Below are 25583 nucleotides of genomic sequence, written 5' to 3' on the forward strand. Positions count from 1 at the left end.
CGGCGGCTCCGCTCAACTTCGGCGAAGCGGCGGCGTTGAGGCGGCGTTGCCCCGGCGCGGCGCGGCCGCTCGCTCGCCTCAGCGTCGTCGGCGGGACGGGAGCGGGTGGCCGCGGTAAGGAGGAGGGGACGGCGCTGCCGGCGGCGGGCGGGGTGTTGTGGCCGTGGGGCGCCCGGCGGGACGGAGGTGGTGCCGAGCGGAGGGCGCCCGCTGCGTTTCCCGGCCCTTGCCGCCAGGAGCCCGGGGTCGGGGTTTCCCCGGAGGGCGGCTCTCCGGGCAGTTTCGGCGTTTGCCGCCGGCGTGGTTATCGCTGCCCGGCCCGAGAGGCTCCCGTGAGGGAGCGGCGGCCGCGTGCCGCCCGCCCTCCGCCGGGGCAGCGCCGGTAGAGCCGACGGCCGCCCGGGGCCCCGGGCCGTGAGGCGCGGAGCTGGGGTGGGCGACGCTGGGAGGTGGAGGCGCAGGGCGAAGGCAGTGAAGCAGCGACCCTGCTTTAACGACTTCAGAAAGTCCGAGTTCCGTGAATTACGTTCATTTCTTCCACGTATCGGCTCAGCTGCAGATTAGGAAACCCCACAAAGCTCTCAAGTTTTGGAGGGATTTTTAAACAGGTACCGAAGTCTGCCCAAGTCGAGAGGTGTCACCTTTTGACGGGTATCTTGTAGATGTACTGGACCAAGCCCTGACAGCTCAAAAGCACTGCTGTAAGCCCAGCTGTTATCCCTCGTCACCGGGGCTAATCCATACCCCAGTGTGGGTTTAAGCTTGCTGTGCCAGTTTAGAGGGCTTGACTCCAAGCCACGTCCTCTTTCTGGTACCCTCTCCGCTCACTCTGGGTCCGTCTGTCCGCGCAAGTAGCGGGAGCGCCGCTGCCAAAGGTGAGGCGGGATGGGTGGGCAGGGAAGGGGGACGGGGTGCTCCGACAGCTCTCCCAGGCTGGGCTCGGACGCGGCACCGCGGGGCTGCCTGCATGGATAAACACTCGATAACTGGTTATGTAAAGAACAGGCAGCCAGGAGGAGAGCATGGCTTATGCTGCCTCGTGCTTATGCCACTCTTGTTTAAGATCTCTCAGGTGAGACACTTGCCCTACTAAGTGACTTCAGTGTGGAAGTCCCAACATGTAGTAACCCCAGCGTGGTAGCGCTAAGGTCAGTCAGATAGCTTTGGAGTTATGGCAGTGTAACTGAGAACAGACTACACTGTACACCTCTTAATGCTAACACATTAATTAAAATCTGTCTCAAGACAGCGCTCCTCACTGCTTGTATGGCTGCTCTCTGTGGATGGGCCGTACGTGGGTCATACAGCTATTGCAGGAAGAAAAACATGAGCTTTCCCAGAGCTGTGCTGGTTGCTCCCTATGCTGTATGTGATCTCTACAAAGAGAGGCTTAACTTTTCAAACTGTAAACTTAGCATTCTTCTTTTGGGTGCTTATTTTAAAACAATGTGTATTTTTAAGTAAGTCCTGTCACAAGGACCAAACTTTAACAGTGGTCCTACTATTCTCCAGAACAGGGAAAACTCCCACATAGGCTAATAGTTCTGCAGAACAGAGTGAGACTTTGGGGATCTCCAGTAATTATACTTTCCGATAGATACTGTAACCAGGGTTCAGTACTGAATAGAAATGTACAGGCATCTGTTAAAATGCATTCTCACCTTATGATGCAATGAGTTACTCCAGCTTTCACAGAAGAATCAGTCCTCAATCTGGATGAATGCACATCTCACCCACCCATTTTCACAGCACTTAAGCCTGGTCTACGCCACAATATATGAATAAAAAAACCAAACTTCAGTGGACCTGACAACAGGTGAAATATGCTTTTGGGTCTGAGTTTCAAGCTCTTACTTTATATAATTCTATAGATATAAGTATCTGCAGTGAATTACAGTATTAGAAACTCCAGTTTGTGACATTACTGCCCCTTTAATAATGTTGTGTAGTTACAATGACAGTAGAATAGAGAAAGATGAGCTGGGGATCTCTCCGAGTTTTAATTTTGAAAGCCTTTTGTGTTGGAGCCTTCCATCAGATGCTATTGCTGCTTTATTGCAGCAATGCTTTTTTTTGTGGTTTGAGTAGTTTTTAATAACAGGAAAGCTATGTGTCTGTGTTACCTTCTGAAGTCTCATTTACATGGCTGAATGAATGGTGAAGAATAATTTAGGTCCCTCTGTCCTGACTGGAAACCTAGCTTTGTAGTCTGCAGAGATCAAAGTAAGATACAGAATTGAAGGTGTGTTTGTTCCACCACAGCAAGATCTGAGCAAAATATAGGAGTTTTAATAACAAGTTAGGCAAACAGAGAAAATCAGTGTGTTTTAACTTCCTGGCTTCAGTAGGTTTAGGTAACAGTCCAGTATAAGTTGTGTATGATAGAGTATTTTTATAGTTGCTATTAGAAAATATTGTTTAAAGCATGACTGGGAATTTGGCATGAAAATAGTCCTGTTTCTCAGCAGATGGAACTCATTTGCTCTGATAAGTAGACAAACTGTAAAATGCTACTCTGCTTCATAAGCAGATTTGAGTAACACCCACCCTTTTGCTTCTGCAGATAACACAAAGATTATCTTCTGTAGAGAGTCCCAGCCATTAGTAGAGCTCTAGGCTATTGGGCCCTTCCTTCACTTTTTCTTTAAGATCTGTAGACTGGATTTTCATCTGGAGTTAATCAACACAGCTCTTTTATTTATTTCAGCAAGGCAAATCTGTTTTATATTAGTGCAACTCTACTGTAGATCGTGAAGCTGTACCAGTTAGGTATTTTTCAATCACTAGCCAAAACATGAGGAGAAAAGGTAGCTGATCTTTCTCATTCGTACCTGAGCTTAGAGCCCAGTTCATGCTGGTTTACCCCTCTTGCAATCAAAGTGCAGATGTAAAAGGCATCAGATAGACATGTTTTCTAAAAGACTGAAGCTCTAAGAATGTATTACAAACTACACAAATGCTGGGGAGCCAAGAGCAGTATTTTTCATGTGTTCTCAATTTTAAAGAGTTTCTTTACAAAAAATCTTTGGAGGGCTACTAGCTGTAGAAAATGTGACATACCCCTGTATACCATAACCGTTGTGGTATTTTTCAGAAGGCCACTCAAGCTTTCCTTTGGTAGAAGTGGTACCACTTTTGTATCTCTTTTGTCTTGCAGCACCTTGTGATACGCTCTGACTGTCCTTCTGTTATGCTACCTAGCGGTGATTTTTACAGTCATGCACATTTGCAAATAGCTTAAGTGACTTGTAACTCTCTGTGGCAATTACACCAGACAAAGAGCCAGCCCATTTCTATAATGCTGAGAATGCAAGATCTGCTGGAGAAAAACTGATACAGAAATTAGACTGTATGCCAAACAGCATTATGCTTCTCACACGTTTTTGAGAGTGCTTGTCCTTGAGAAGCAGTCCTGGGCAGCAGCAGGAGCTGTCAGCCTGCAGCAGGCTGGTTGCACCGTGAGCACAGCCCTGCTAGAGGCAGACAGGCATTACCTGGCATGCAAGGGCCTGCTGGGTGCCACAGTGCGCTGTCGTGGTTAGCTCACTCTTACACACCGCTGTGAGGCCCTTTTTGCTGTCCTGAAACACCTGCAGCCATGAAGACTTAACAATAAATAATGTTTCATTTAAAGTGTTGGCTTGATCCCCTACACTTCGGTTCCTCAAAACTCCGTGCTACTTCTAACAGGGTCATGTCCCTGGATATATTTTAACCACTTTTAATTTTTTTTTTTTTGGTCCAGAAATAGCATGTGACCATCACAACAAGAAAATCTGTAGGCTCATAAAGCGAAACACAAGTTCTCTGCTGTGGTCTATAAGCAGACCCCCGAGTGTCCCCAAGAGTTCTCTCTCTTTATTGTGCAGGTCAGAATGAGGAATGCTGCTGTATTAATATCATGATATTTGCATTGCTTTTAAGTTTCTTGATTGAAAAGCTCTATCTACTGCTTTTTCAGCATTAATTGCCTCATAGCAGCTTTGGGAGATAGATGTCTGAGGGTATGATGATTTCCACTGAGATTACAATCACATGGCAAGTAGCTGTAAACACCATAGACTTCCAGTCACTAAACAAGAAGGGAGATTCCAGACAGATACCAGGGTTCTTTGGGCCCTGGTAAGGTAAAAGTCTCTGTATGGAGAGGATAATGGTAAGTAACTGCAGAAAAGCAGTGTAGAACAGAGAACAGGGATTCTTTTACAAAGCTATGATGGACTATATAAATAAAATTGAGAAGGTGTTGTCAGCAGTTTCTTAATTAGAACTTGCTAAGATTCTTTGTTTGGAATAAAATTAAGATATCTTTATCACAGGAGAAATAGAATTCGGGGTTCATTTATGATGCTGTTGCTACTTAATGCTACTTCATGCAGGTATAGCTAGCAGCATGGCCGTGACTACAAATTCTGCTTAAGAAGCTGGTTAAATGTTGTATCAGTTAGCATGTACAGACTTCAGAGACTGGTGTAGCCAAACCAGCTTTAATTTACCTATGAGTTGCAGTCCAGGGAGATACTAGATACCCTTTGCTATCAGAAGGACACTGGACTTTTCTGGATAATGTAAGCCAAACTTTACTAAAGAAGCAAACTAAAAAAAAAAAAAAAAAGTTTAATATGCTCCACAGTTTCACATCATCTGTTTTCCCTGTGACTGCATGTCTTTTAAAAAGTACAATTATGAGCACAATTTGGGAATGGAGCTTGTCCCACTTCTTTTAGAAATAATTCTCCTTGTTTGTTCCCCTCTGATCTGGCATGGGTGGAAAAAGGTTAAGTGGGTATCTTGCATGAACAAATTCTGTCCCTGTGCTCTCTGACCATAGTAGTAAGGAACTACCACCCACAAGAAGGGAGGGAAGGCATTTCCCAGCTCCTCAGCCCAGTTTGTTGCTATGCTTTGCCTGGATAACAGTGGATTTCCTGGGACTCTATCTATAGCCAGCTGAGTGACAACGTTTCCATTGACGTCACTGGACTTTGGATTAGGCTCCTACTTGTCCAACCCCTTAAGATTTTTCTCCTTCTGCTCTGACACAGCTACCATACCCCTAGGACTACTGAGAGTCACTAAGGATTGTCAGTAGTACTCCTGGACTGACAGACTGTAAAGGCAAAGGCAAACCACAGGAGACTTATCCAACTGAGGATGTACCTTTACAAATGGTCCAACTGTATTCTATCAGTTGTTGTCGTCGTCCCCCCCCCCCAAATGCACATTTCCCACATTCTGCCTACTCCTTTCCTGTCCTGGAGAGTGTTGGAAGCTGGGAACCAGGAAAAGGATCAATGGAAAGGGGATTTTTATATTCTCAGAAGTTCATCTTCTACAAGGCAAACAAGTCCTGCTGATTGACTCATGGTTTATCAGAAAGCAGCCCTGCTGTAACAAGTCTTAGCAAGTGGTGATCTAGCCTGCAAGAGCCTGAAGGAGACTGGTATCTGTCGGGTTATATGAACAGCCTCCACTCCACCTGGCCAAAGAACAGCCAGAGAGCAAGCTGTGGAAATATATTCCCTTTGTTAGTAAAAGAGCTGGGAAAGGCTGAAATCCTGTTTTAGGAAGGTGAAAAAAACAAATAAGGCATATGAAGTTTGATATTTCTGATGATTCTTTGGTGCATTCATTGGACAAGAAGAGGAAATCACATGGGGAAATATGGGCGAATGTAAAAAAGCAAAAGATGAGCTGAAATTCTACAGAACAAGCCATGAGAAGAGAATGGAGAAAGCTATAAAGTACATGAGGAGAAAAATGCAGGAATTGCTGACAATGTGGAGAACAAAGATGAGATCTGGAGAGAGGCAAAAAGCTTCTTTAGAATTAAAGCTAACAGGAAACTTTTATATGAAAAAGTCTCAGAGGGACTTACTAGCAATCACTAAAAATTGAAGAAACCTCTCAGAGGCTCTGTGAGAGAGAGAGAGAAAGCGAGGTATTCCAGACCTTAATATAGTGTTGTGGTTTAACCCCAGCTGGCAACTAAGCACCAGGCAGCTGCTCACTCACTTCCCTCACAGTGGGATGGGGGAGAGAATCGGAAGGGTTAAAGTGAGAAAACTCATTGGCTGAGATAAAGACAGTTTGACAGGTAAAGCAAAAGCCGTGTGCACAAGCAAAGCAAAACAAGGAATTCATTTACCACTTCCCGTTGGCCGGCAGGTGTTCAGCCATCTCCAGGAAAGCAGGGCTCCATCGTGTGTAGCGGTTACTTGGGAAGACAAACACCATCACTCCAAACATAACCCCCTTCCTTCTTCCCCCAGCTTTATATACTGATCATGACATCATATGGTATGGAATATCCCTTTGGTCAGTTGGGGTCAGCTGTCCCAGCTGCGTCTCCTCCCAGCTTCTTGTGCACCCCCAGCCTGCTCGCTAGTAGGATGGGGTGAGAAGCAGAAAAGGCCTTGGCTCTATGCAAGTACTGCTCAGCAATAATGAAAACATCTCACCATTATCAACACTGTTTTCAGCACAAATCAAAAATATATCCCCATACTAGCTACTATGAAGAAAATTAACTCTATCCCAGCCAAACCCAGCACACATAGATAAGGTAAATGTGTGCTTAAAACTCTGTGAGGTGGTTGGTCAGACTTGCAATCAACAGTGTGAGGGGAAGGTTTGTCTTCTAGACAAAGGTCTAGGGTCAATGAGGCAAAAGTCTTGAAACCCATATCTGCTTCTGGAGTGGAACTTACATAAACCACTTCGAAATTTTGCTTGAATAACACCAGAGTAGTTCATCAACTGGATTATGTCAGCTCCCAGGATAGCCTCTTACAAGGAATCAGAAAATAGACTAATTGTACAACATAAAGATCTGTATTCAGATGGGGCAATATCTCTTTCTTTTAATAATTTTAACGTCAATGCTTGCAAAGTGTAACTTTGTCCTTTTTCCCAATAAGAAGGTCTAGCTGAAACTTTTGCCTTTCTTTAGTTGCCCACATCCTGCTGACAGTCCTTTGAGTCTTTCCTAACAGGAAAGCCATTTTGAGTCATTTAATGATTAGCCTGCATGTGAACTTTAAATTAAAAACAGCAGCTACAATTAATGGAGCCCACAGTGTCTTCTGCTGGCTGAAAAGACCAGTAGTGGGAAGAGTAGTGGCTTGTCAAGCCTGCTAAATAGAGATGGCCAGTTTCCAGCTCTCGAAAGGAGGAGATGATGGATGAGAGATGGGGAAGGAAACAATCTCATACAAACAAGACTCCCTTAGGAACAGCTAGCACAAGCTGCCGGTGTGCATGAAATGCTCGCATGGGATTTTCCTTCACTTGAGAACAGGCCATTTCAACTGCAGGTGAGGTGCTTTTCTTAGTTTATACTCTTCTTTTGTGGAAGCAAATTTTTCAAGTAATGTATGGTAGACAAGTGGCAGCCCCTTTCAGAGTCAATGATATTCATGTTCCCATATCAAAAGCAAATCTGCCTGTTACCAGTGTTTTATGTAAGCTCTGGGATAGGGCAAAGCTCAGGTTCAGCAGGCCTTGCTCAGACAAGGTATCCAAAATATTTTTCTAATTGATGGTCCTCCACAATACTAGTGGTAGGTAAAACGGTTCTCCTCATGCAGAGCTACTTGCTTTGAGAGAGACCTGTAAGAGAAAAACATATAGGCAGTAAGAACAGCCCAGGACCATGTGAAAGCCAGGGCAGGTCAAATTAGAGCCCAGGTCTCCTTGCTCTCTTTCCCAGTTCTGACCACTAAATTCCCCTCTTGCTCCTCTTCTAATGAAACAGCTGGTGAGCTAGGAATAGCTGGAAGGACATTCCTCAACTTCACAGTTACACTGCTTTATACTGATTTACCCCTAATGCCACTGAAGTCAGCAGAGTTAAACCAACATGAGACCAGGTCATAGCCAGACTAAGCGCTAACCCTTTGCTAGTAAAATACAGAAGGGCATGCTCACCTTCATCAGATGAAGGCACAAATGGAAATAATAATGATACTTTAATTGGTCAGGTACCTGCAAAAGCTTATGAAAAATTGCTCGTCACATAAGCTGAAAAGAAACAGGAGACTTTTAAATAATTTACAACAGCTTGTGATCTGTTACGCTGCTCACTTTTGCTAGCAGGGCTCACCTATGCAATACATAAGAGGTGATTATACCAAAGAAAAGGTCTTAAGTTTTAAGGATCTTCATCCTTAATAATGTGTAATGGTGAGTGGAGGCCACCGTGTAGCAAGATCCAGGTACATGTTAGGATGGTGGGATTATGGCATTGAAGCTGTCAGCACGTGAGTTCATTCACGTGTCTTGGGCAAGTCAGCGGCAGGCAGCCAGAGTGCTGTGTGGTGATTTGAGAGCTGTTAGATGGAGTCACCCTAGTGATGAAAGCAAATGAAAGGACCTGCTGCTCCTCCTCCTACAGTGCACAGAAATGAGATAGGAGCAGGATTACTTCCAGCAGCTGCTGACTATGACTGCTATCATAAGGATAATCATAGCTGATACTCCAGGGCAAAAACAGTCACTACAGTGCTCTCTCATGTATAAGCACTGTAAACTAGCAAAGTTGTTAATGTTTATATGGTCTCAGAAGAGTACCTGAGGCCTTACACACCTAGGTAGCTAGGTCTTGTGGAAGTTTTCAGCCCTTTTATGTCTTTGTTCTGAAGAAACTGGTATTGCTGGGAGAGGTAGGGTATAGGACTAGAGAAACTAGTCCTTTGATGCAGCTTGTCAAACTTCCTGATTCTAGAAAAGCCTAAGCATTAGACCCTGAAATAATTTCAAACTTGGGACACTGTACAGACTATCCAGGTTTTTGGAGCATGTTCCTTTAATGGTGTGACATATTTACATAATATGAACATTTCTGAAAGAGAACAAGGCTACATTACAGCAAGTGATAAAGGCATGAAAGCAACTGAAGCATCCTTCTCACCTGGTGCAAACAGTGATGGTTTTCCAGGCACTCAAGGCAGAATCCTATTGACCATTCCTCTTCTAGGGAGTCTGGGAGCTCGTGGCTCTCAGTTCTAGAGGGAGTACTGGGTAGTTATGAGCTTCTGGTGATTTGCATTGTCACTAAAAGCTCTAGGCCCTAATATGACAGCTTAAATCAAAAGCATATTTTTCTCCCTTTTATGTCTCTCTTCATGTCTGTGTCTCAATAGTGAGGATTTGCTCAGGCCCTGCAGAATCAGGCTCTTTAGTGCATTGCCCTCATGTTAACTTTTGACGCCATGTCCTGATTGGGCTGTTGCCAAGAGTAGCCTTTTGGTAATCATAGCTGCAACTATTATTTGTGCCACCCCTTTTCCCTGGGGGCTAATGGAAGGGAGCAACAAGGCACGTAAGTGCGCTGTGTGAAGAAACAGATGCTGTTTTGCTCCTGTTCAGGTCCCTAGTGCCTGCTTTGGATTCCATTGTGTTTAAATACAAATACAATAGTTAATAACTTTGTTCCATGCATTGTTCTCTTGAAGTGACTACATGAAGGGATTGGCTGGGTGAGAAGTTAATTCCATCTTTTGCTGAGTTGATTGGTGCAGTCTGTTCTGCCTTCTAAGTGCTGGGTAACTCCCAGCAGCAGAAACCTCTCACTTAGAAGTAATAACAGTTTAAACCTTGGTATGGTGCTAGTTGCCTCTCAACCCAGCCTCAGTTCCCTTGGCACTGGCGGTAGCGCCTAAGGTGTGCTTTTTTAGCATAGTTAATAGTTGGACTTCAGCTTGTACAAGATGGTGTAGCCTCCCCTGCATGCAACAACACAATTACCAAATAACAGTTAAAGCTCTGCCTGACCTTGTAACTAATGCAGCTATTGCTTCTGCCAGTACTACCTAAGTATGGGTGAGCTCTACCACTTACGTTACAGCAGCAGCAAACCTACCCAGGTGCAGTGGGTTTGCGTGGCAAGGTTTTGGTAGTGGGGAGGCTACAGGGGTGGCTTCTGTGAGAAGCTGCTAGAAGCTTCCCCTATGTCCAACAGAGCCAATGCCAGCCAGCTCCAAGTCGGAACCACTGCTGGCCAAGGCTAAGCCCATCAGCAATGGTGGTAGCACCTCTGGGATAACAGATTTAAGAAGGGTGGGGGAGAAACAACCTGCACAACACCAGAAGCAGTCAGAAGAGAAGATTGGGAATATGTGAGAGAAGGAACTCTGCAGACCCCAAGGTCAGTGAAGAAGGAGGGGAGGAGGTGCTCTAGGTGCTGGAGCAGAGATTCCCCTGCAGCCCATGGTGAAGACCATGGTGAGGCAGGCTGTTCCCCTGCAGCCCAGGGAGGTCCACTGTGGAGCAGGTATCCACCTGCAGCCCGTGGAGGTTAATGGTGGAGCAGATATCAACCTGCAGCCCATGGAGGACCCCATGCCAGAGCAGGTGGGTGCCCTCAAAGGAGGCTGTGACCCTATAAGCAGCCCACGCTGGAGCAGGCTCCTGGCAGGACCTGCAGACCTGTGGACAGAGGAGCCCACACTGGAGCAGGTTTTCTGGCAGGACTTGTGACTGCAGCCCGTGGAAGATACCCACGCTGGAGCAGTTTGTGAAGAACTGCAGCCTGTGGGAAGGACTCACATTGGAGAAGTTCATGGAGGACTGCCTCTGGTGGGAGGGACCCCATGTTGGAGCAGGGGAAGAATGTGAGGAGTCCTCCCCCTGAGGAGGAAGGAGCGGCAGAGACAACGTGGGATGAACTGACCGCAACCCCCATTTCCCATCCCCCTGTGCTGCTCTGGGGGAGGAGGTAGGGAAAATCAGGAGTGAAGTTGAGCCAGGACGAAGGGAGGGGTGGGGAGAAGGTGTTTTAAGATTTGGTTTCATTTCTCATTTTCCTATTCTGATTTGATTGATAATAAACTAATTTCTCCAAGTCAAGTCTGTTTTGCCCATGACGGTAATTGGTGAGTGATCGCTCCCTGTCCTTATCTTGACCCATGAGCCTTTTGTTATATTTTCTCTCCCCTGTCCAGCTGAGGAGGGGAGTGATAGAGCAGCTTTGGTGGGCACCTGGGGTCCAGCCAGGGTCAACCCACCACAGCAGGTCACCTATCCAGCCTTCATCCCTAAGGATCTCCTGCTAGCTAGAATGTGGCTCCCAGCAATAGTTTGACTCGTGTGTTGAGTTTTTGCACGAAGGATTGCTGCAAGGTTGTGCCCTCCCATGAGTGTTCAGACAGGCAAGACCTAGCTCCAGCTCTTCTGTGTGGGCAGAATGCTTCCCCAGCCTAACCTGGAGGAGCAAGGTATCTTTATAACTTGACTTCAGACATAAGAACTGTGACTGTCATTTTAATTATGTGGTGACTGGAAGTTCAAGGGAAACTCTGCCTCTTCACCCTTTGTCTCGCCCTCTGGCCAAGTTGGCTGCTATGGGTGAGATTTCTCAAGGTGCTCAGCACTGATCAGTTCTAAGTGGATAATCCAGTAAAACTTTTAGGTGAACAACAGACTTGAGGGGTGTGCGGGGGAGAATGTTCTCGGGTGAGGTGTGTTGATGATGGCACTGTTCTTTTTCTCTCCCTCCCTACCCTCAACCCACTCCCAGTAAAGACACACAGAGCACTATGTCACTGGCTTCCTGGTTCAGGTGGAATGAGCCCCCAACCCGCATTTCCCAGAGGAACCCAACAGAAATGGTGGTTGAGACGCTAATGATGGAGCTGAACTGGCAGACCAAGCAGGCAGAGAAGCAGCAGCGAGAGCGGGAGAATGAGTATCGCAAGATCAAGACTGGGGTGGACTACGGCTGGCTGGTCAGCTATCCAAAGCAGAGCTATGATATCAGCCCAGGAGAACGGCTGCAGCTGGAGGATATGTGTACCAAAATACATCCTTCCTACTGTGGGCCTGTCATACTCAGGTACAGTAAAAGATGTGATGATACAGAACTTTCCTTTCCCCCTCTCCTCTTTATGATATGTGAGGAGCAAGTGAGAGCTATTCAGACCAACAGAACCAAAACTTGGCATCCTTTATCATAAGTCGTGCTGGGACAGTGTCTTTGTGGAAGAAGGGAAATCTAATGTTTTAAGTCAGTTTAACATGGTATCACTTCCTGCAAAAAGTTACTAAATGCCATTTCCCTCTGAGACTGGCTTGAGTACTTTATGCTGCTGAGTAGCCAGAGAAGCTTTATCTTACCTGATGAGCAGTTATCATTTCAGTATTGTGATGGGTTTTGCTTCAGTCTTTAGAATCTTAGAATAATTGAGGTTTAAAGGGACCTCTGGAGGTATGTGCTTGAATCTCCTACTCGGAGTGGGGCCAACTTCAAAGTTGGATCAGGTTTCTCAGGGCCTTGTCCTGTCCATTGTTGAGTATCTCTGAGGGATGAGATGCCACAGCCTCTGAACAACCTGCTTTGGTGTTTATCCACTCCCATTAGAGCCTTCCTTCCTTGATTCAAGCTGTCCAGCAGGTCTATTGAGGCACTTGTCCCCAATGTCCAGACTAGCCAAAAGGTGCTACTGTGTTTTTCAGCCTGTGAGTCAGGTATTCCCAAAGAAAGGAGGGATTGCTTGCTTTTCCTTCCCTTGCCCTCCCTCCACACCCTTGACATGGAGTAGGATGCAGGTGGGGCGTGCAGTTGGCTTGAATAGCTAGGTGGTGCTTCTGCCTTCTGCAGTGTAGATGTAGACACAGCCTCTTGGACTTGCTGTTGAGCCTTTCAAGTGCTAGACATAGGATTGTTGCTTGCCAGCTGAATAGCCTTCTGTGAAAATGCCCTCAGAAATAGATCTAAGCCTGCTGTAGCATCCAGACTGGAAGGGAGGGAGGCGACTCTTCCTTTTGAGGGGGCTGTTTTAAGTTACTTGCACTTAGCACAGTGCAAGTGAGGAGTAGTGACTCTGAAGTCCACCTTAGCCAAAGCAAAGCTGAGAAATAGGCCTTTATAATCCACTTCCCCTGTTGCAACATGTTGTTCAATTGGGATCAGAAAAAAGACAGTGCTGGTAGGCCATATGCAATGGAGTTCTCAGCACTCTGCAGTCCCTCACTGCATATGCTGGCACCTGTTTTCCCTTGAATAAATGAATCTACAGCTCCTGAACTACAACTGTAAGAGGGCTGGAATAGCTGGTCCTCTGTCTTACAGTGGGGGTGGCCAGGAAAGGATGCCAAAGCGACCTCTCTAGCCCTCATCTTCCCTGGGGCTGAACCTTGGAAGCAAGCTGGCATAGGGCTTTGGCTCTTGCAAAGGTTGCCATGGTGGCAGAATCAGAGATTTGGGATCATTCAGTGGCCAAGTTCTCTCCAGTGAAAGTTTGCTGGGAACAGCACCTGCCTTGTATTTGTATAACTTCAAGCTATGCTGTAAACAAGCCGCTACAAACCCCTTGGGGTTCAGAGTTATCTTACCATCCCCAGGGCCACTGAGCAAGGCCTGGCTGGCAAACAGGTTATTTCCATGAGAACAGGCTTCAGTTGCTGGAGTTGGGAAGCCCCAAGGCTCATAATCTCCTTCAGAAAAGAGTATTAAGCTGAGCCATATACATCTTGCCGCTGCCTTTTTTTTTTTAACTGAGACAAATCATGCAAGATGCATGATTTCAGCACAGTGTGTAGTGGTTGTTCGCTGTTGTTCAGGATTCAGCATACTGCTGACAGTAGATAAACGTACTCAGCAACATTGGTGGGCTCTACATGGGCAGAATGGAAAAGGATAAAACCATCCTCTTAAAAATCCTCTTATAAATTACTATTATAGGCTATCACAAATTGTATTACAGTATAATTCAAGAAGTGGCATGTTTTTGTTTGTTCCATACTGTGGAGTTTGCATGGCTAGCAGAGCCACATTAAAAAAATGAGGCTTGCATAACCTTTGTTGGTTCAATTCCATAATTGAGAAGGGAATGTCATAGCCTCAAAAATGGCAGAACTGGATTGGGTCAAAGGTCTGTTTGATCTGATGTGCAATCTGTATGTGAGAGAGTGGCCAGTAGCATCAGTGTAAGGAAAAGAGAAAAGAACAAGGCAATCGAATACAACAGTATGAACAATTACAGTATCTTGTAGATAGCCAAAACCAGCACAAGCCTCCAACTTACTGTGCCTTGTAACTTGGGAGACTTTTGGAGCCAGAAGTGGTCCTTCTGTCCACAATTGCCCTATGTGGCTTTTTCTTCCAGTATCTTGTTTAGGTTGTGGGGTTTTGCTTTTCTTTTTTGAACACATGTAAACTTCAGCATTTGTGCCATCCTGTGGCAGAGTTCCACATCTGAACTACAACTCTGCTGTAGAAAACTGTATTTTGCTTGTCTTAAACTAATATGTAGTAGTTTTATTTGATAATCCCTTTGTCTTGTGCTGGAAATGTAACAGTTGACCCCTCTCTCCTCTCTCCTCTCTCCTGAGAGCCCTGTGGTTCAGAAATCTTCATTGCCAATGTGGAAACAATGAAAAAGAATGGGGCTTGCCATGCTAGGAGCTGAAAATGTACAGAATAAAGAAGGAGCGTGCAATCTAACTAAAAGACAGCCAAAATTGGCTAAATTCTCCTCTCAGAAAGTGAGATAACATGGAGATTTTAAAAACTTCCCCCAAATTGCACAAGATTAGTATTATAGGAATTCAACTGAAATCTTCATATTTCCAGTGAATTACTTTAATCACAAGATCATTGCATTGCTGATGTTTTCTCTTGAATACTCTGTGACTTTCTATTATGCAGCAACTTCTAGAAAAATCTTCCACCAAAAAAAAATGTATGAGCTTGCATTTGGAAATTCAAATGCAGAACATGAACCTTACTGAAGGCCTTGGTTCTGTCTGAAATACTAAGGTTGATCCTTCCCCTTCCATCTTAGACATTTGAAGAGCTGAAGTCCTTTTTGATGTATTGGACAAGCATGTTAAATAACACAAGTAGCACGCATCTTGCAAGACTGCAGAGTTTGTTTTGTTTGTGTCATGCAAGGTCTCCTTCTTTGTGAGATTCTGAGCTCAGAGTCAAAGCCAGAACAAAACATTTTTGTATGAGTTGTCACAGATGTCACTTTATTCTCCAAAGGTCTAAATTATTATCCAAATTGTCCTTTTCTGTGGCTACAGTCACATCTACTGAGAGGCTGAGTTTCTGCAGATTTGTTTCTTTAGATGTGGAGGAGGCTGGAAAGGAACACTTCTTAAATGGGAGGGTTTTTTTCAGATCCAGTTTGCCTGTTTTCTGTTTTGGGTCAATAGAAACTTTTTGAGTCTTGAAATTCTGTAAGGATTCAAGTACACTGCAAATACCACCAGATATCTGGAGACTCTGATTCACCTCATACAAAGCAAGCTATTGCATGCAGGTGTAATTTAGATTTAGGTTACTGGGTTGGAGATCACTGACTACATTTAAAATTAAATCCTGGAGCCATTTGAAGGAAGTGACAGTGATTTTGGTGAGGCCCTTAGTACCTAACTGCCATGGTTAAACTGTACGAGTAGACTAGTAGCTTGCTAATACAGAATGCTAGATTTTTGCCATCTTTACTCAGAGCTTTAGCTCTAACCAGAGCTAGTTGTGGTCTATTTCATTTCTTTGAAACAGTGGGTTTCTGTCCTCCTCTGCCCAGAGAGAAACAAACAAAACCCCCTAATATGGAAATGTAAATCTGCATTTTGGTGATCTTAGATGTTATTAATACCACAGGCTAAGGACTATAATTTTCTAAGGATTGTGTATAGCTGAAGTGGACTTCCTAGTATGCTTGAATGTAAGACAAATGACTAAAATCAGAAGTGGGTTTATTTACAATTATGAGCTTAAGTTTGAGGTGATGTGACATGAATGTTGCAGTTAAGTGTGAATGCCATAGTCCTCTGGGAGTCAAATAGCCTTCTGTAGCAAAGCTGGTCATAGCTTTACAATATAACCAGAATTCCTGCTCAAAATATAGATTCAGGAGTCAGCAGCTAATTATTAGCACTAAGCACCCCACGTTTTCTTCGAATGACTAAATCTACTTAGAGCTCCCAGTTCAGACAGGCACTCAGGAATACACTGAACTATAAGCATATTAAGTCCACAGACTTCCATTGGATTTAACAGGTCTTTAAAGTTCAGGCTGTACTTAGGAAACGTACTGAACTGGGGACCTACAGAATAACATAGGCAGGTGACAGCACTTTAAAAAAAGCAGTGCCAGTATGAGCCAAGTGCAGCCAGATTCTTCAAATCTAATGCCCATATAAGGAAATAGAAGGGTCACAATTTAAAGAACAAATTTGTTTGAACTGTGATTAAAACACAGCCTGGACTGGGGGATGTGCTCATCCTTATGTGTGCATATACATGCTCCCCAGACTTCTGTGCTGGTTCAAGGTGAGTTTTGTTGACAGTCACATCTAAGACTGCGTGACTTGCGTAATATATTACAGGTTAGCTACCAGTAGTATCGTAACTTGTTTCACAAATAAGATAGATAGGTATACTTTTCCAGTGAGTAAGGAAACCCTATTGAGGGATTTCTAGATATGGTTGTGCAGTTGCCTAGTTTGAAACTATTCCATGCAAAAGTGTAAGGGTGTTAACCTGTGCTAGAACATAGGTGCACCCTGTGCAATTTTGTGTGCTTAACTGCACCAAGCAGCTTTGTGTGGAGTTTGTTTCCCAGGATAGAAGCCCACATTCCTTGATTCCAGTGGTTTTACTGTTTTATATGTTGCTTGTTTTGTGCAGAGAGCAGACTGCTGGATCATCCAGCACGTCAACTGGCTTCCATTGTAACTGGGGAAGATGGCTTCAATTATGCATAGGTGGCTGCAGCAAACATCATCTATTTTCTGATGCACAGACTGGTTTAACTAGACCACAGCCCCTGATAACCTGTCCATCCTTTCTGCTGAGAAATATTTGTGTCATGCACACCTCTTGGACTTCATATGTGGGCTGTCCCTTACACAAACATGCTGGTACTGAAGTTAGGTGGGCATTAATAAAGGGGTAAAGTTAGCTCATCCTATTAGGGGAGAGGAAAGGGCCCCCTTTCCCTTCTCCATCTGAATAAGAGTGGCCTTTCTTTGGGTGACTGGCAGACAGTCTGTTGCATTGCTTTCTGTTTGTTTCTTAGACCTGCTCAAATCCATATGAAGTAGTTTTTGTGTTGGTCCTCAAAAGTCAGAGGTAAATCTTAACAGCAAAAGCAGAGTTCACAAAATAACTCTTGCTGCCCTAGCTAAGGAGACTGCAAACAAGCAGATAGCCATGAAGGTGGAAAATTACGCTGATTTTAGAAAACTATTTCAGCTAGATTAGTTGGGAGTGTTAGAGGCATCAGCATTAGAGCTCTTGTGTTCAGGGGGTAAATTTGCTGTCGTACCACCCATTTTCTCTCTTGTTCCCAGAGCCAGTCACTGGTCCAGTAATAGCCTGACACATGCTGCTACCTGCTCTGGAGCCACAATTCAGCAGTATGACACACAGCCTCTAAAACCAGAGGCAGTGATGAGGCCTTTTTGGGTGCACAATTGCCAATACAAAAGAAGAGGATGTCCTGATAGATATATATAATATGAGAGCATCTCTCTTTAAAATACACATGGAGATAAAATAATGGAATGACTCATTTTGTTCACCTCTGCAATAGAAGTCCTTTGAAGGTGCCTTCCCTGCTACAATAATGATGTTGCAAAGACTTGGGTTTCGATGGAGTCATCTGATTCTGACTAGGATGAAGGAAAAAGTGTATTTATTGTGAAAACTTGTATTTTTTGCTCTTTGGTAACGCAACCGAAGTGCCGCCTCAGAAGGCAGAAAGGATGTTTGCAATGTACAGCAAATCTCTGTTACCGCTGTTATGTGCTAACCCTCAGTAAGACCTAGTCAACTTGCTCTTACAGGCTCTGCACAATTTGGTTTAGCATCATTGTGTAAGTACTTATGTACCAGTGTGAACTACAGTGCCTCAGAGGCTTTTTGCACCCAAATGTTCAAAGTTTAGAGTTTTTTTGGTGGGGGGGTGAAGGGAGATTAGGAATTCATCCAAAGCAACTGAAATGGATAAGGAACATCTTGGTGACTTTGGTAGGTTTTGCATCAAACTCCTTTAGCTTGACCGTGAAAGGGACTGGTGCTTCTGCTGACACCGAGTTCCCTCAGCATGCAATATTGGTGTCTCCACAGCTGTACATGTAGCTGCCAATACTTGCTGTGAAAGAAGCACACCGAAATATCTGGGATACAGCATGATGTTAAGATATATGTCCAATACCAGGCCTCCACAGTGTAAGAGTCAAAAGGCATAAGTGTACAGAGTCTTCTTGTTTTATCTCTGGTTTTCTTTCTGTCCTTATTATCTTGGGTACCCTTTGGTACACCATTAAGCAGTGCAATTCCATACTGCACTAAACTCCTTGTTACATTCCCAGGGCTTATAAAAAAAAAAAAAAAAAGGGGAAAGATTTTTTCTATCAGCTTCTGCTGTATTAGGCTTATTTAAGTGCAATCCTACTGTTTTCCATCCTCATTCAGTTCTGTTGGAGAAAAATATCAAAATGCTTACAGACCTTATACACTTCAGCTTCCAATAAGTACAAATACCTGGATTTTAGCAAAGTTCTAGTTTAGCTCTGTGTCTGCTTGTAGATATAATTTTTATGTTAAGAACTGAATATTTATTAGAAGAGTAGCCATATTACCATCTGTCATAAATGCATACTACTATGGAACAACTACACTATCTGTGTGTGTGAGCCTTGGGAGCAGATCCCACACTCTCCAGGCTGGGAATCAAATCACCCAACAAGGTGTCAGGAATGGTATGTTCTCTTCTTGGCCCAGCCAGTGAGCCACTCAGTGACTTCAAGAAAACTATCCTGCTCTGCATCTCATCTTCCTCACCTGCGAAATAAACAGTGGTAATTCTTCCCTGGTATTAAACTAGCTTAATAAACATCAAAAAAGCATTTTGAGCTCTTTGCTGAGAAAGCACTGGATTAATTCACAGTTGTCTAATTAGATACAGCATCATGCTGCCAATGAAGGTATTATCAGCTGAGCCAGTCCATTATCCTACAGCAATCCAGAGGAAGATGAAATACCACTTCCATGAAATTTAAATATTGAGAGCCTACCAAACATACAACAAAAAAGAGTTTTACAGGATTTCTGGTTGTCTAGTAGCCATTGGGTAATGCTATGGGAAACAAGAATTGGAAACAGGGAAAGTCTAGTGAGACTTTCCCTGGTTTATCATCAGCTTCTGGTAAGCAGCAGTTCAGGGACTATTTGAGCAAGGATTCGCATTTGGACAATCACATTTAATCAGCAGTGATGGGGACGTTTTCTACAAACTTGTCTCATCATTTTGTTTCTTAAGCTATTGATAGCACTGAGTTCTGATTTAATAGGTGTTGTGTGAAAAGAGCACTTCCTTCTGTTCCAAACTTGCCACCTTCTAGTTTTGTTTGGTGCTCCCTATTATTTCTTGTGCTTATGAGAAACGGTGATTCATTGCTTCCTTACATTCTCTGGCTTGCTTGTGATTTGAGACCTTGAGCATATCTTTATGGCCCCTCCCTGTTGTTCTCTTCAGTCCAGGGAGTCCCATTATGCAGGAGAGGGCAAGTTCCAAGCCTAGCACAGTGACTTGGCAGCAATCCATAATTTGATGTTTTTAATCAAAACTGTGCCTTGACTGTGCTTTCAGATTCCGGCAACTCATTGCTGAATATGAACCAGAAGTGCAGGAAGTATCCCGGCTCTTCCGCTCTGTCCTGCAGGAAGCTGCTGAGAAGATCAAAGAGGAGGAAGAGGCCAAGAAGCTTGCCAGGCAATGGAACACAAAGAACAAAACCAGCCTCTCCTTAACAACATTTAAATCTCGGTCCAGGATTTCCCCATTCATCAGTGACATCAAGACCATCTCTGAGGATGTGGAGCGGGGCACCCAGCCCACCAGGAGGGTTTGGAGCATGCCAGAATTTCGGAATGCCAAGGATTACTGACTCTATAATAAATAAGGTTTTTAGACGGTGATCTTTCAAAATCCCAGTTAACCCTTTTTTAGCTCTACTGTTTCTTCTTTGTTCTAGCTCTCTCTTCCTGCCTGTCTCCCTCTTGGAAGCTGTGTCCATACTAACTGCTGCTGATGCCCGTGGTGTGTAACACAATTTATTACCAAACATGCTAGCCTTTCCTTTCATTTAGTAGCTATTCAGTAACCTTAAGGGCAAGGCTCACTTCACTTACTATCTCATTCTTATTACTGCTTTCTTGTGGAAAATGAACTAGTTTTTTGATGTCTGTCTTCCCCCCTCCCACCCCCCCAGCCTGGATGTAGTTATCTATGAAAGCTTTTGGCCCAAGCTAGTGAGAGCTGCTGGCTGGACCAATCTTGCTGAAAGCAAGACAGCCACTTACACGAGTAAGGCTTACAGGATCAGGCCTGTGAGTTAAAGCTCTTATCTGATTTGGAACCGAACTTCCTTTTCCAACTAATAACATTCCTCAGTGCTACAAGAAACTTCACAGGCAACCTCAGCACTGCTCTTGATCAGCTTTTTGCTGACAATTCACAATCTAACCTGAGTAGAAACAGACCCAAGTTTTTTGAGAAGAAAGACCAATATTATTCCACAGCAACCAGTTTACACATGCTCAGGTTTCTTGAGTGTTTTCTCTTTTGTGCAGGCAGAACCCCCTGAACCTTGCACCTGCAGAGTAGATAGAAATATAACAACCTGCTGCGTAGATATACAGGCGCATACATCAGTGCTGTGGCAAATGCTCTTCTTGGTCCTCAGTGCTCTGTGTTGCTGAGGTAAGTGCTCCACCCCACATCCCAGTAATAAGTCAGTGGGCTGAAATTAATGTTTTTGGCTAAGCCTGAAAGAGTACTAAAGGATAGTATCAACGTACAGAGAAGGGTGAAGGGAATCAGCATTCATCTGCAGGGCTCTTTCTACAGCTGCAATAGTTGAGATCGTTTTAACAAGCTGCTGCTGTGAGTGACTGAAGGGCTCTGGCAGATGAAGGTTTGTTCTCTGTCTTCTCTCATGAGCACTCAGAAGAGAGCTTTCCATATCACAGGCTGTTGGCCAGTGAGTTGATACTATTACAAAAGAATCTTTGGTGCAAACTGAGTAGCTTGTAGGACAGCATGGTTCTGCTGAGACCTTGAAGAAACAGGAAAATGCCACTGAGGAAAAGCTACTAGGGCCCTAACTCGGCATCAGTAGGGAGAGCTCTCACCAGCAAAGGAAATAGAATGGCACACTGTGAAAGTCATGGGTCCTGTAGAGAAGCCAAGGGCGAGGATGCTTTGTAGTGACCAATGGGAATGGGTAAGGAAGAGAGGGATTTCCCTCTATGACTGGCTTTTGGGGAATCATGCCAGTGGTGTATAGCCTCCTGGAGGACCCTGTAGCTTTGTTGTTTCTTTTGTCTGTTTCCAAGTCTTTTCCCTGGGGATCTTTGCAGCAACATGTGGGTACTACAGCCAAGATAAAACCCTTTGAGGCTGCGCCACCTCCAGGAAGAATTCCAGTACATGTAATCTATCCTAGAGTAGAAATGTGCAGCTTCTTCCAGAGAGAGATAGGGGAGGGCAGCATAAAACAAAGATCAAGATCAAACCCTTAAGAGCTCTCTAAAACTGTGGGATTCTGGCTCTTCCCTTCTCCCCTCTCAGCTATCTGAGACTGAAGACAAGGCTTTCTTACTAGCACCAAGCTGTAGTTTCTAAGTCCCTGGGTAAACAGTGCTGCCAGCAGCCCTCCTAAGGACAGAAAGCAGAAGCTCACTTTTAATCAAAAACTCAGAGCTTCAGATACAGCATCCAGTTTGGGATGGGCTATTTCAACTCTAGGTCAATGAGGGAGAGTTTAAAGCCTTCTGACAATCAGCTTGGTGTTTTTCAGCTGTATGTCCTTGTGAAGTAATGTGATTGTGTATATGAAGTAAAAAACAAAGGCTTTACACACTTAGCATAGCCTTAGCTGTCTAGAAGATGTGGGATCTCTAGCAAAGGGATCACCACAATTGGCAGAACAATTCTTGTTTGGAAAAAAGCTAACCATATTTTTTTAATATATTTACAAACCACTGTATGGTACTGAAGGCTGATATGAGTTCACGAATTTCATGCTACAGCTCTGTTATTTTATTTGCACTCATGTTCTATTTGACACCTTCAGTATTGACTGTATTGATGCAATATTTGATGGACTGCTGGGAGAGATGGGACATTCAGACACACTGACATAAAGCTCCTTCTTTGTTACAGTACAGTGTCTGTAATGTGCTCACTCTTTCTTAAGGAGAATCAGGAGTAACTAACTTCCCTACACCAATGTACAAAGCCAAGGAAATCACCTAAAGGGGTGTTTGCACTGTCACAGCAGCCTGTGATCATACTGTGTCCTTCATTAACAACCTCCAGCTAGCAGATACCATTCTTGTTTAACAGCCAGCAAAGAGAGACAAATCTGACCTTTGGTCAAAGCCATGTATGTTATGGAGGCCAGGCTGTGGCAGTGCCTGCAACAGCTGTTTTGCCTCAACTTACCTATCATTTCTCCACAATAAAATGTAACCCAAACTTTTAAACAGTATCATTCTTCCTGTACCTCTTCTGCAAGTTACACTGCGCTCACAGTAGTATCTGATGATAAAGGGCTATTCAGATACCAAGCTATGAGGTTTCTGTTCTTACTACATGCTATCTAGTACTCTTAAAGGCCTGTAGCCAGCTGCTTGGAGACTGACTGTGACCTTCTGCATTGTGTATGCACCAGCAGGTACTGAAGCAGAGCTGGGGAGGTGGTTAAGATGCGCGACTGCTGCACTGTGCTTGTGGTGTTCATTTTTCTTAGGAATGCTGTAGACTGAACCATAAAAGATCCTTTGGTCACAGCATGCAGCAACAACTACCCACTCATGCTTGCCTTGTCCTAATTCCACATTTTGTGTGGCTAAATTAGCATTTTAGTTCAAATCAGAGGCATGCAACTCCTGATTGTCCCTACCTACTGTGCTATGGTCCATGGCACTGGGCAGGCATACTGGGCAAACTAGATTGCTTTTGGATGAAGCTAACCCAAATGATTGATTGCAGCTGGCGTACAGATCATAAAGTTGGACTAATGCTGGTCTGAAGTAAACCCTCATGAAACTTGTGTAGTGTGAACATCAGGTCCTCATCTACAACTGTCTGACTCCACAGCTCTGCTCCTTCTGGGCTGCCGTATTTGTTACTGTAAAAAAAAAAAAAACCAAAACAACAAACCCAAACCACCCACATTTCTACACAGCCCTGATAAGACTCTCTGATCTGTTTTTAACCCCTCCCAAGAGCTAGTCCAGTGTCTTAACTCTTCAAGAAGAATAAAAAGTGAAATAGGAGCACAACATAATTAACAAACAAGTGAACTGAATAATTCTAAATCCTCAATCACTCTCTCAAAACTAAGCAAGGATTTTGGTATAAGCCCAGAGCATCACGGTTGCCCCACTACTGATAGCGTTATGCTGGCCAAAGGACATCGTTACAGCCAGGAAAAAGCAGTCTTAGACTTACTATACATTCTAAAAAGTAACGGCAACACCTCTATAACAGCTCAGCTGCACTGCTCAGCTTCAAGGGCCTAACACTCAGAGTCACTACTCACCTGACAGAGACTATGCAGCCCGGCTTCTATGCCTTCTGCAGATGAGCCTGGCCCACAGGCTGTGGTAGCCGGCAAAGGTGTGCAGGAAGCGAGGTTCCTCACCCATATCAGCATATAGTTCAGACAGCTATCACACCATGGGGAATTGGAGGAAGCTTCACAGGAAATACTTGTCTGCTGAGATTGCACTGTTTATACATTTCATCACAGAACCTCAGAGAATTAAAGCAAAGCTGTGAAATATAAAACAATTTTTGTACTTGTTGTCTGTAATTAAAGATCTCCTGAAATATAATCTGTCCACATCTAGCCAAACACAACAGCTGTTTCACTGCCCTACCGTGCACTGTGTATGTATCAAAGGAGGAAGGCAGGAATGGTAAAGGCACTTGATCTAAACAAAAAAAGCCATCCTCTCTCTACAGGCTACAAACACAGCCACCTACCTTCTATCTTGATACCTCTACAAACAGATCCCAAGATTTAAAATGATAAATAACCAGGATTAAACTACTAGAAAGGTCTGAAATTCTCTGAAGCTAAGTGGTTTACAGATACAACCTTGAATTGAAGTCTTCATCAACGTGTTTCCAAGCACGTCTCACATTAACCAGTATTGCCATGAAATGAGAAGATATAAGTGACAAAATGGATGCTTTGTTTCCAGATACTTGAGTCACTCCTGTTGATTCTGTACCTGATCCTGGGTACTAGAACATCTTAATATTAGCAGATGGCCCCAGATGGCTCAGGGCTCCCTGTGCTAAGCACTGTACATGTAAAGCACGCATATGTTAAACAAAAGGAAGTAATTTTTTCCCCATACGAAGTATTACTGAAGTATGGAATGCATCGCTCGGCAGATTCTGGAGATCCGATGAGTGGTTCCAAAAGGGGACTACATGAGTTCAGAGGGTCAGTAAACCACAGTGGTCAGGATACAACCTACAGCACAGGGCTTAAGCCACTCCTTGCCAAAAGCTGTGGACAAGCAAATCTCTCAGTGTTGTTGCTTACACTACTTCCCCAAACATTGCTACAGGCCTCTCCCAGGAGGAAAACTATAGACAGGTAGGCCATTCTGGATGGCCATTCTGATATTCCAGTGTTCTGCTACACCTCCCTGATAAAGAACATTGCACTGTAGTTTTACCCAACAAGCATTCTGAGAAGCACTAGACTGCACAAGTCAAAGCCTTTTTGGTTGTGCCCTGCAACACAGGAAGGGCTATTAAGCCTCCCTCAGTTCCACCCACCTGTGCCAGGCAGAGACATCATAATCTCAGCCCCTGCCTTTCCCTGGTACTGCCGACCATGCTGCAGGCTGTCAGCACAAGGGACCTCTTGTTCCCTTTGTATGATCAGACAAGCCATGTTTCAAGCTGGCTTACATCAGAAAGATACTGTGCTGGCTGTGAGAGTTGGGTTCGGGGCTCAGGTCTCCCAATGACTACCATATATTTTCTGTGCAGTTGCTGCACAAAGATATCTTCAAACTGAGGGAAAATCTTTGCAGGATGAGATCTTAAACATGACAAAGGTGAGGAAAAGGGCTACAAGAAGCACTGAGTTATGTGATGATTTATGGTTATCTGTGTATAGGGTACACTTCATAAAATTATAAATTCTTAGAGTCTTGGCTAGATAACCAGATTACTGCATCTCACTTCTGTATTTTAGTCACAGTTACATTTTTCCTCTACCAAATTAATCTAATCTGACCCAGTAGTAGATACTGCAGCAGTGTGGGAAACAGCACATGTGTTTTCTACATCAGAGTATCTACTCTCAGAATGTAATTTGTTACACCTGTTCAGTAATCACAATGCCATATTCTCAGAGGCCTCTATTAGGTCACAGTCCATGTGCATGCAGTACCTTTTCCAACCTTACTCTCTGCAGTGTCAGGCTGCCTAAAGCAACAGATTGCACCTAATTTAGTCTGAAGACTATTTAAATAACCAGATGTGGTATGAAGCAGTGACAGTGAAATACTCCTCAGGTGGGTTTTTCTT

The 25583-nt window shown here is 44.2% G+C and overlaps 1 protein-coding gene across 2 annotated transcripts; it reads left to right on the forward strand.

Moving 5' to 3' along the window:
- The first annotated feature begins 36 nt into the window (after nucleotides 1-36).
- Nucleotides 37-22633, forward strand: RD3 (retinal degeneration 3). Of its 2 annotated transcripts, none has more exons than XM_010576430.1 (3): nucleotides 37-114; nucleotides 11519-11833; nucleotides 19608-22633. In XM_010576430.1, exons 2-3 carry the CDS (start codon nucleotides 11538-11540, stop codon nucleotides 19903-19905), a joined length of 594 nt encoding a protein of 197 aa, XP_010574732.1. In that variant the 5' UTR covers nucleotides 37-114; nucleotides 11519-11537; the 3' UTR covers nucleotides 19906-22633. The 2 variants fall into 2 exon arrangements, with proteins under 2 accessions (XP_010574732.1, XP_010574731.1); XM_010576429.1 differs by lacking the exon at nucleotides 37-114 and adding an exon at nucleotides 7116-7316.
- The last annotated feature ends 2950 nt before the right edge of the window (nucleotides 22634-25583 follow it).

The sequence above is a fragment of the Haliaeetus leucocephalus genome, unplaced genomic scaffold, assembly GCF_000737465.1.
Source record: "Haliaeetus leucocephalus isolate CR32 unplaced genomic scaffold, Haliaeetus_leucocephalus-4.0 Scaffold526, whole genome shotgun sequence".
NCBI classification, from domain to species: domain Eukaryota; kingdom Metazoa; phylum Chordata; class Aves; order Accipitriformes; family Accipitridae; genus Haliaeetus; species Haliaeetus leucocephalus.

Bases quoted from the DNA above. Each gene is read 5' to 3' on its own strand.
- RD3 (XM_010576429.1), top strand. From the start codon at position 7,261: ATGAAATGCTCGCATGGGATTTTCCTTCACTTGAGAACAGGCCATTTC. The intron at 7,317-11,518 runs GTGAGGTGCTTT...ACCCACTCCCAG, and splicing joins ACAGGCCATTTCAACTGCAG to TAAAGACACACAGAGCACTA. The intron at 11,834-19,607 runs GTACAGTAAAAG...CTGTGCTTTCAG, and splicing joins TGTGGGCCTGTCATACTCAG to ATTCCGGCAACTCATTGCTG.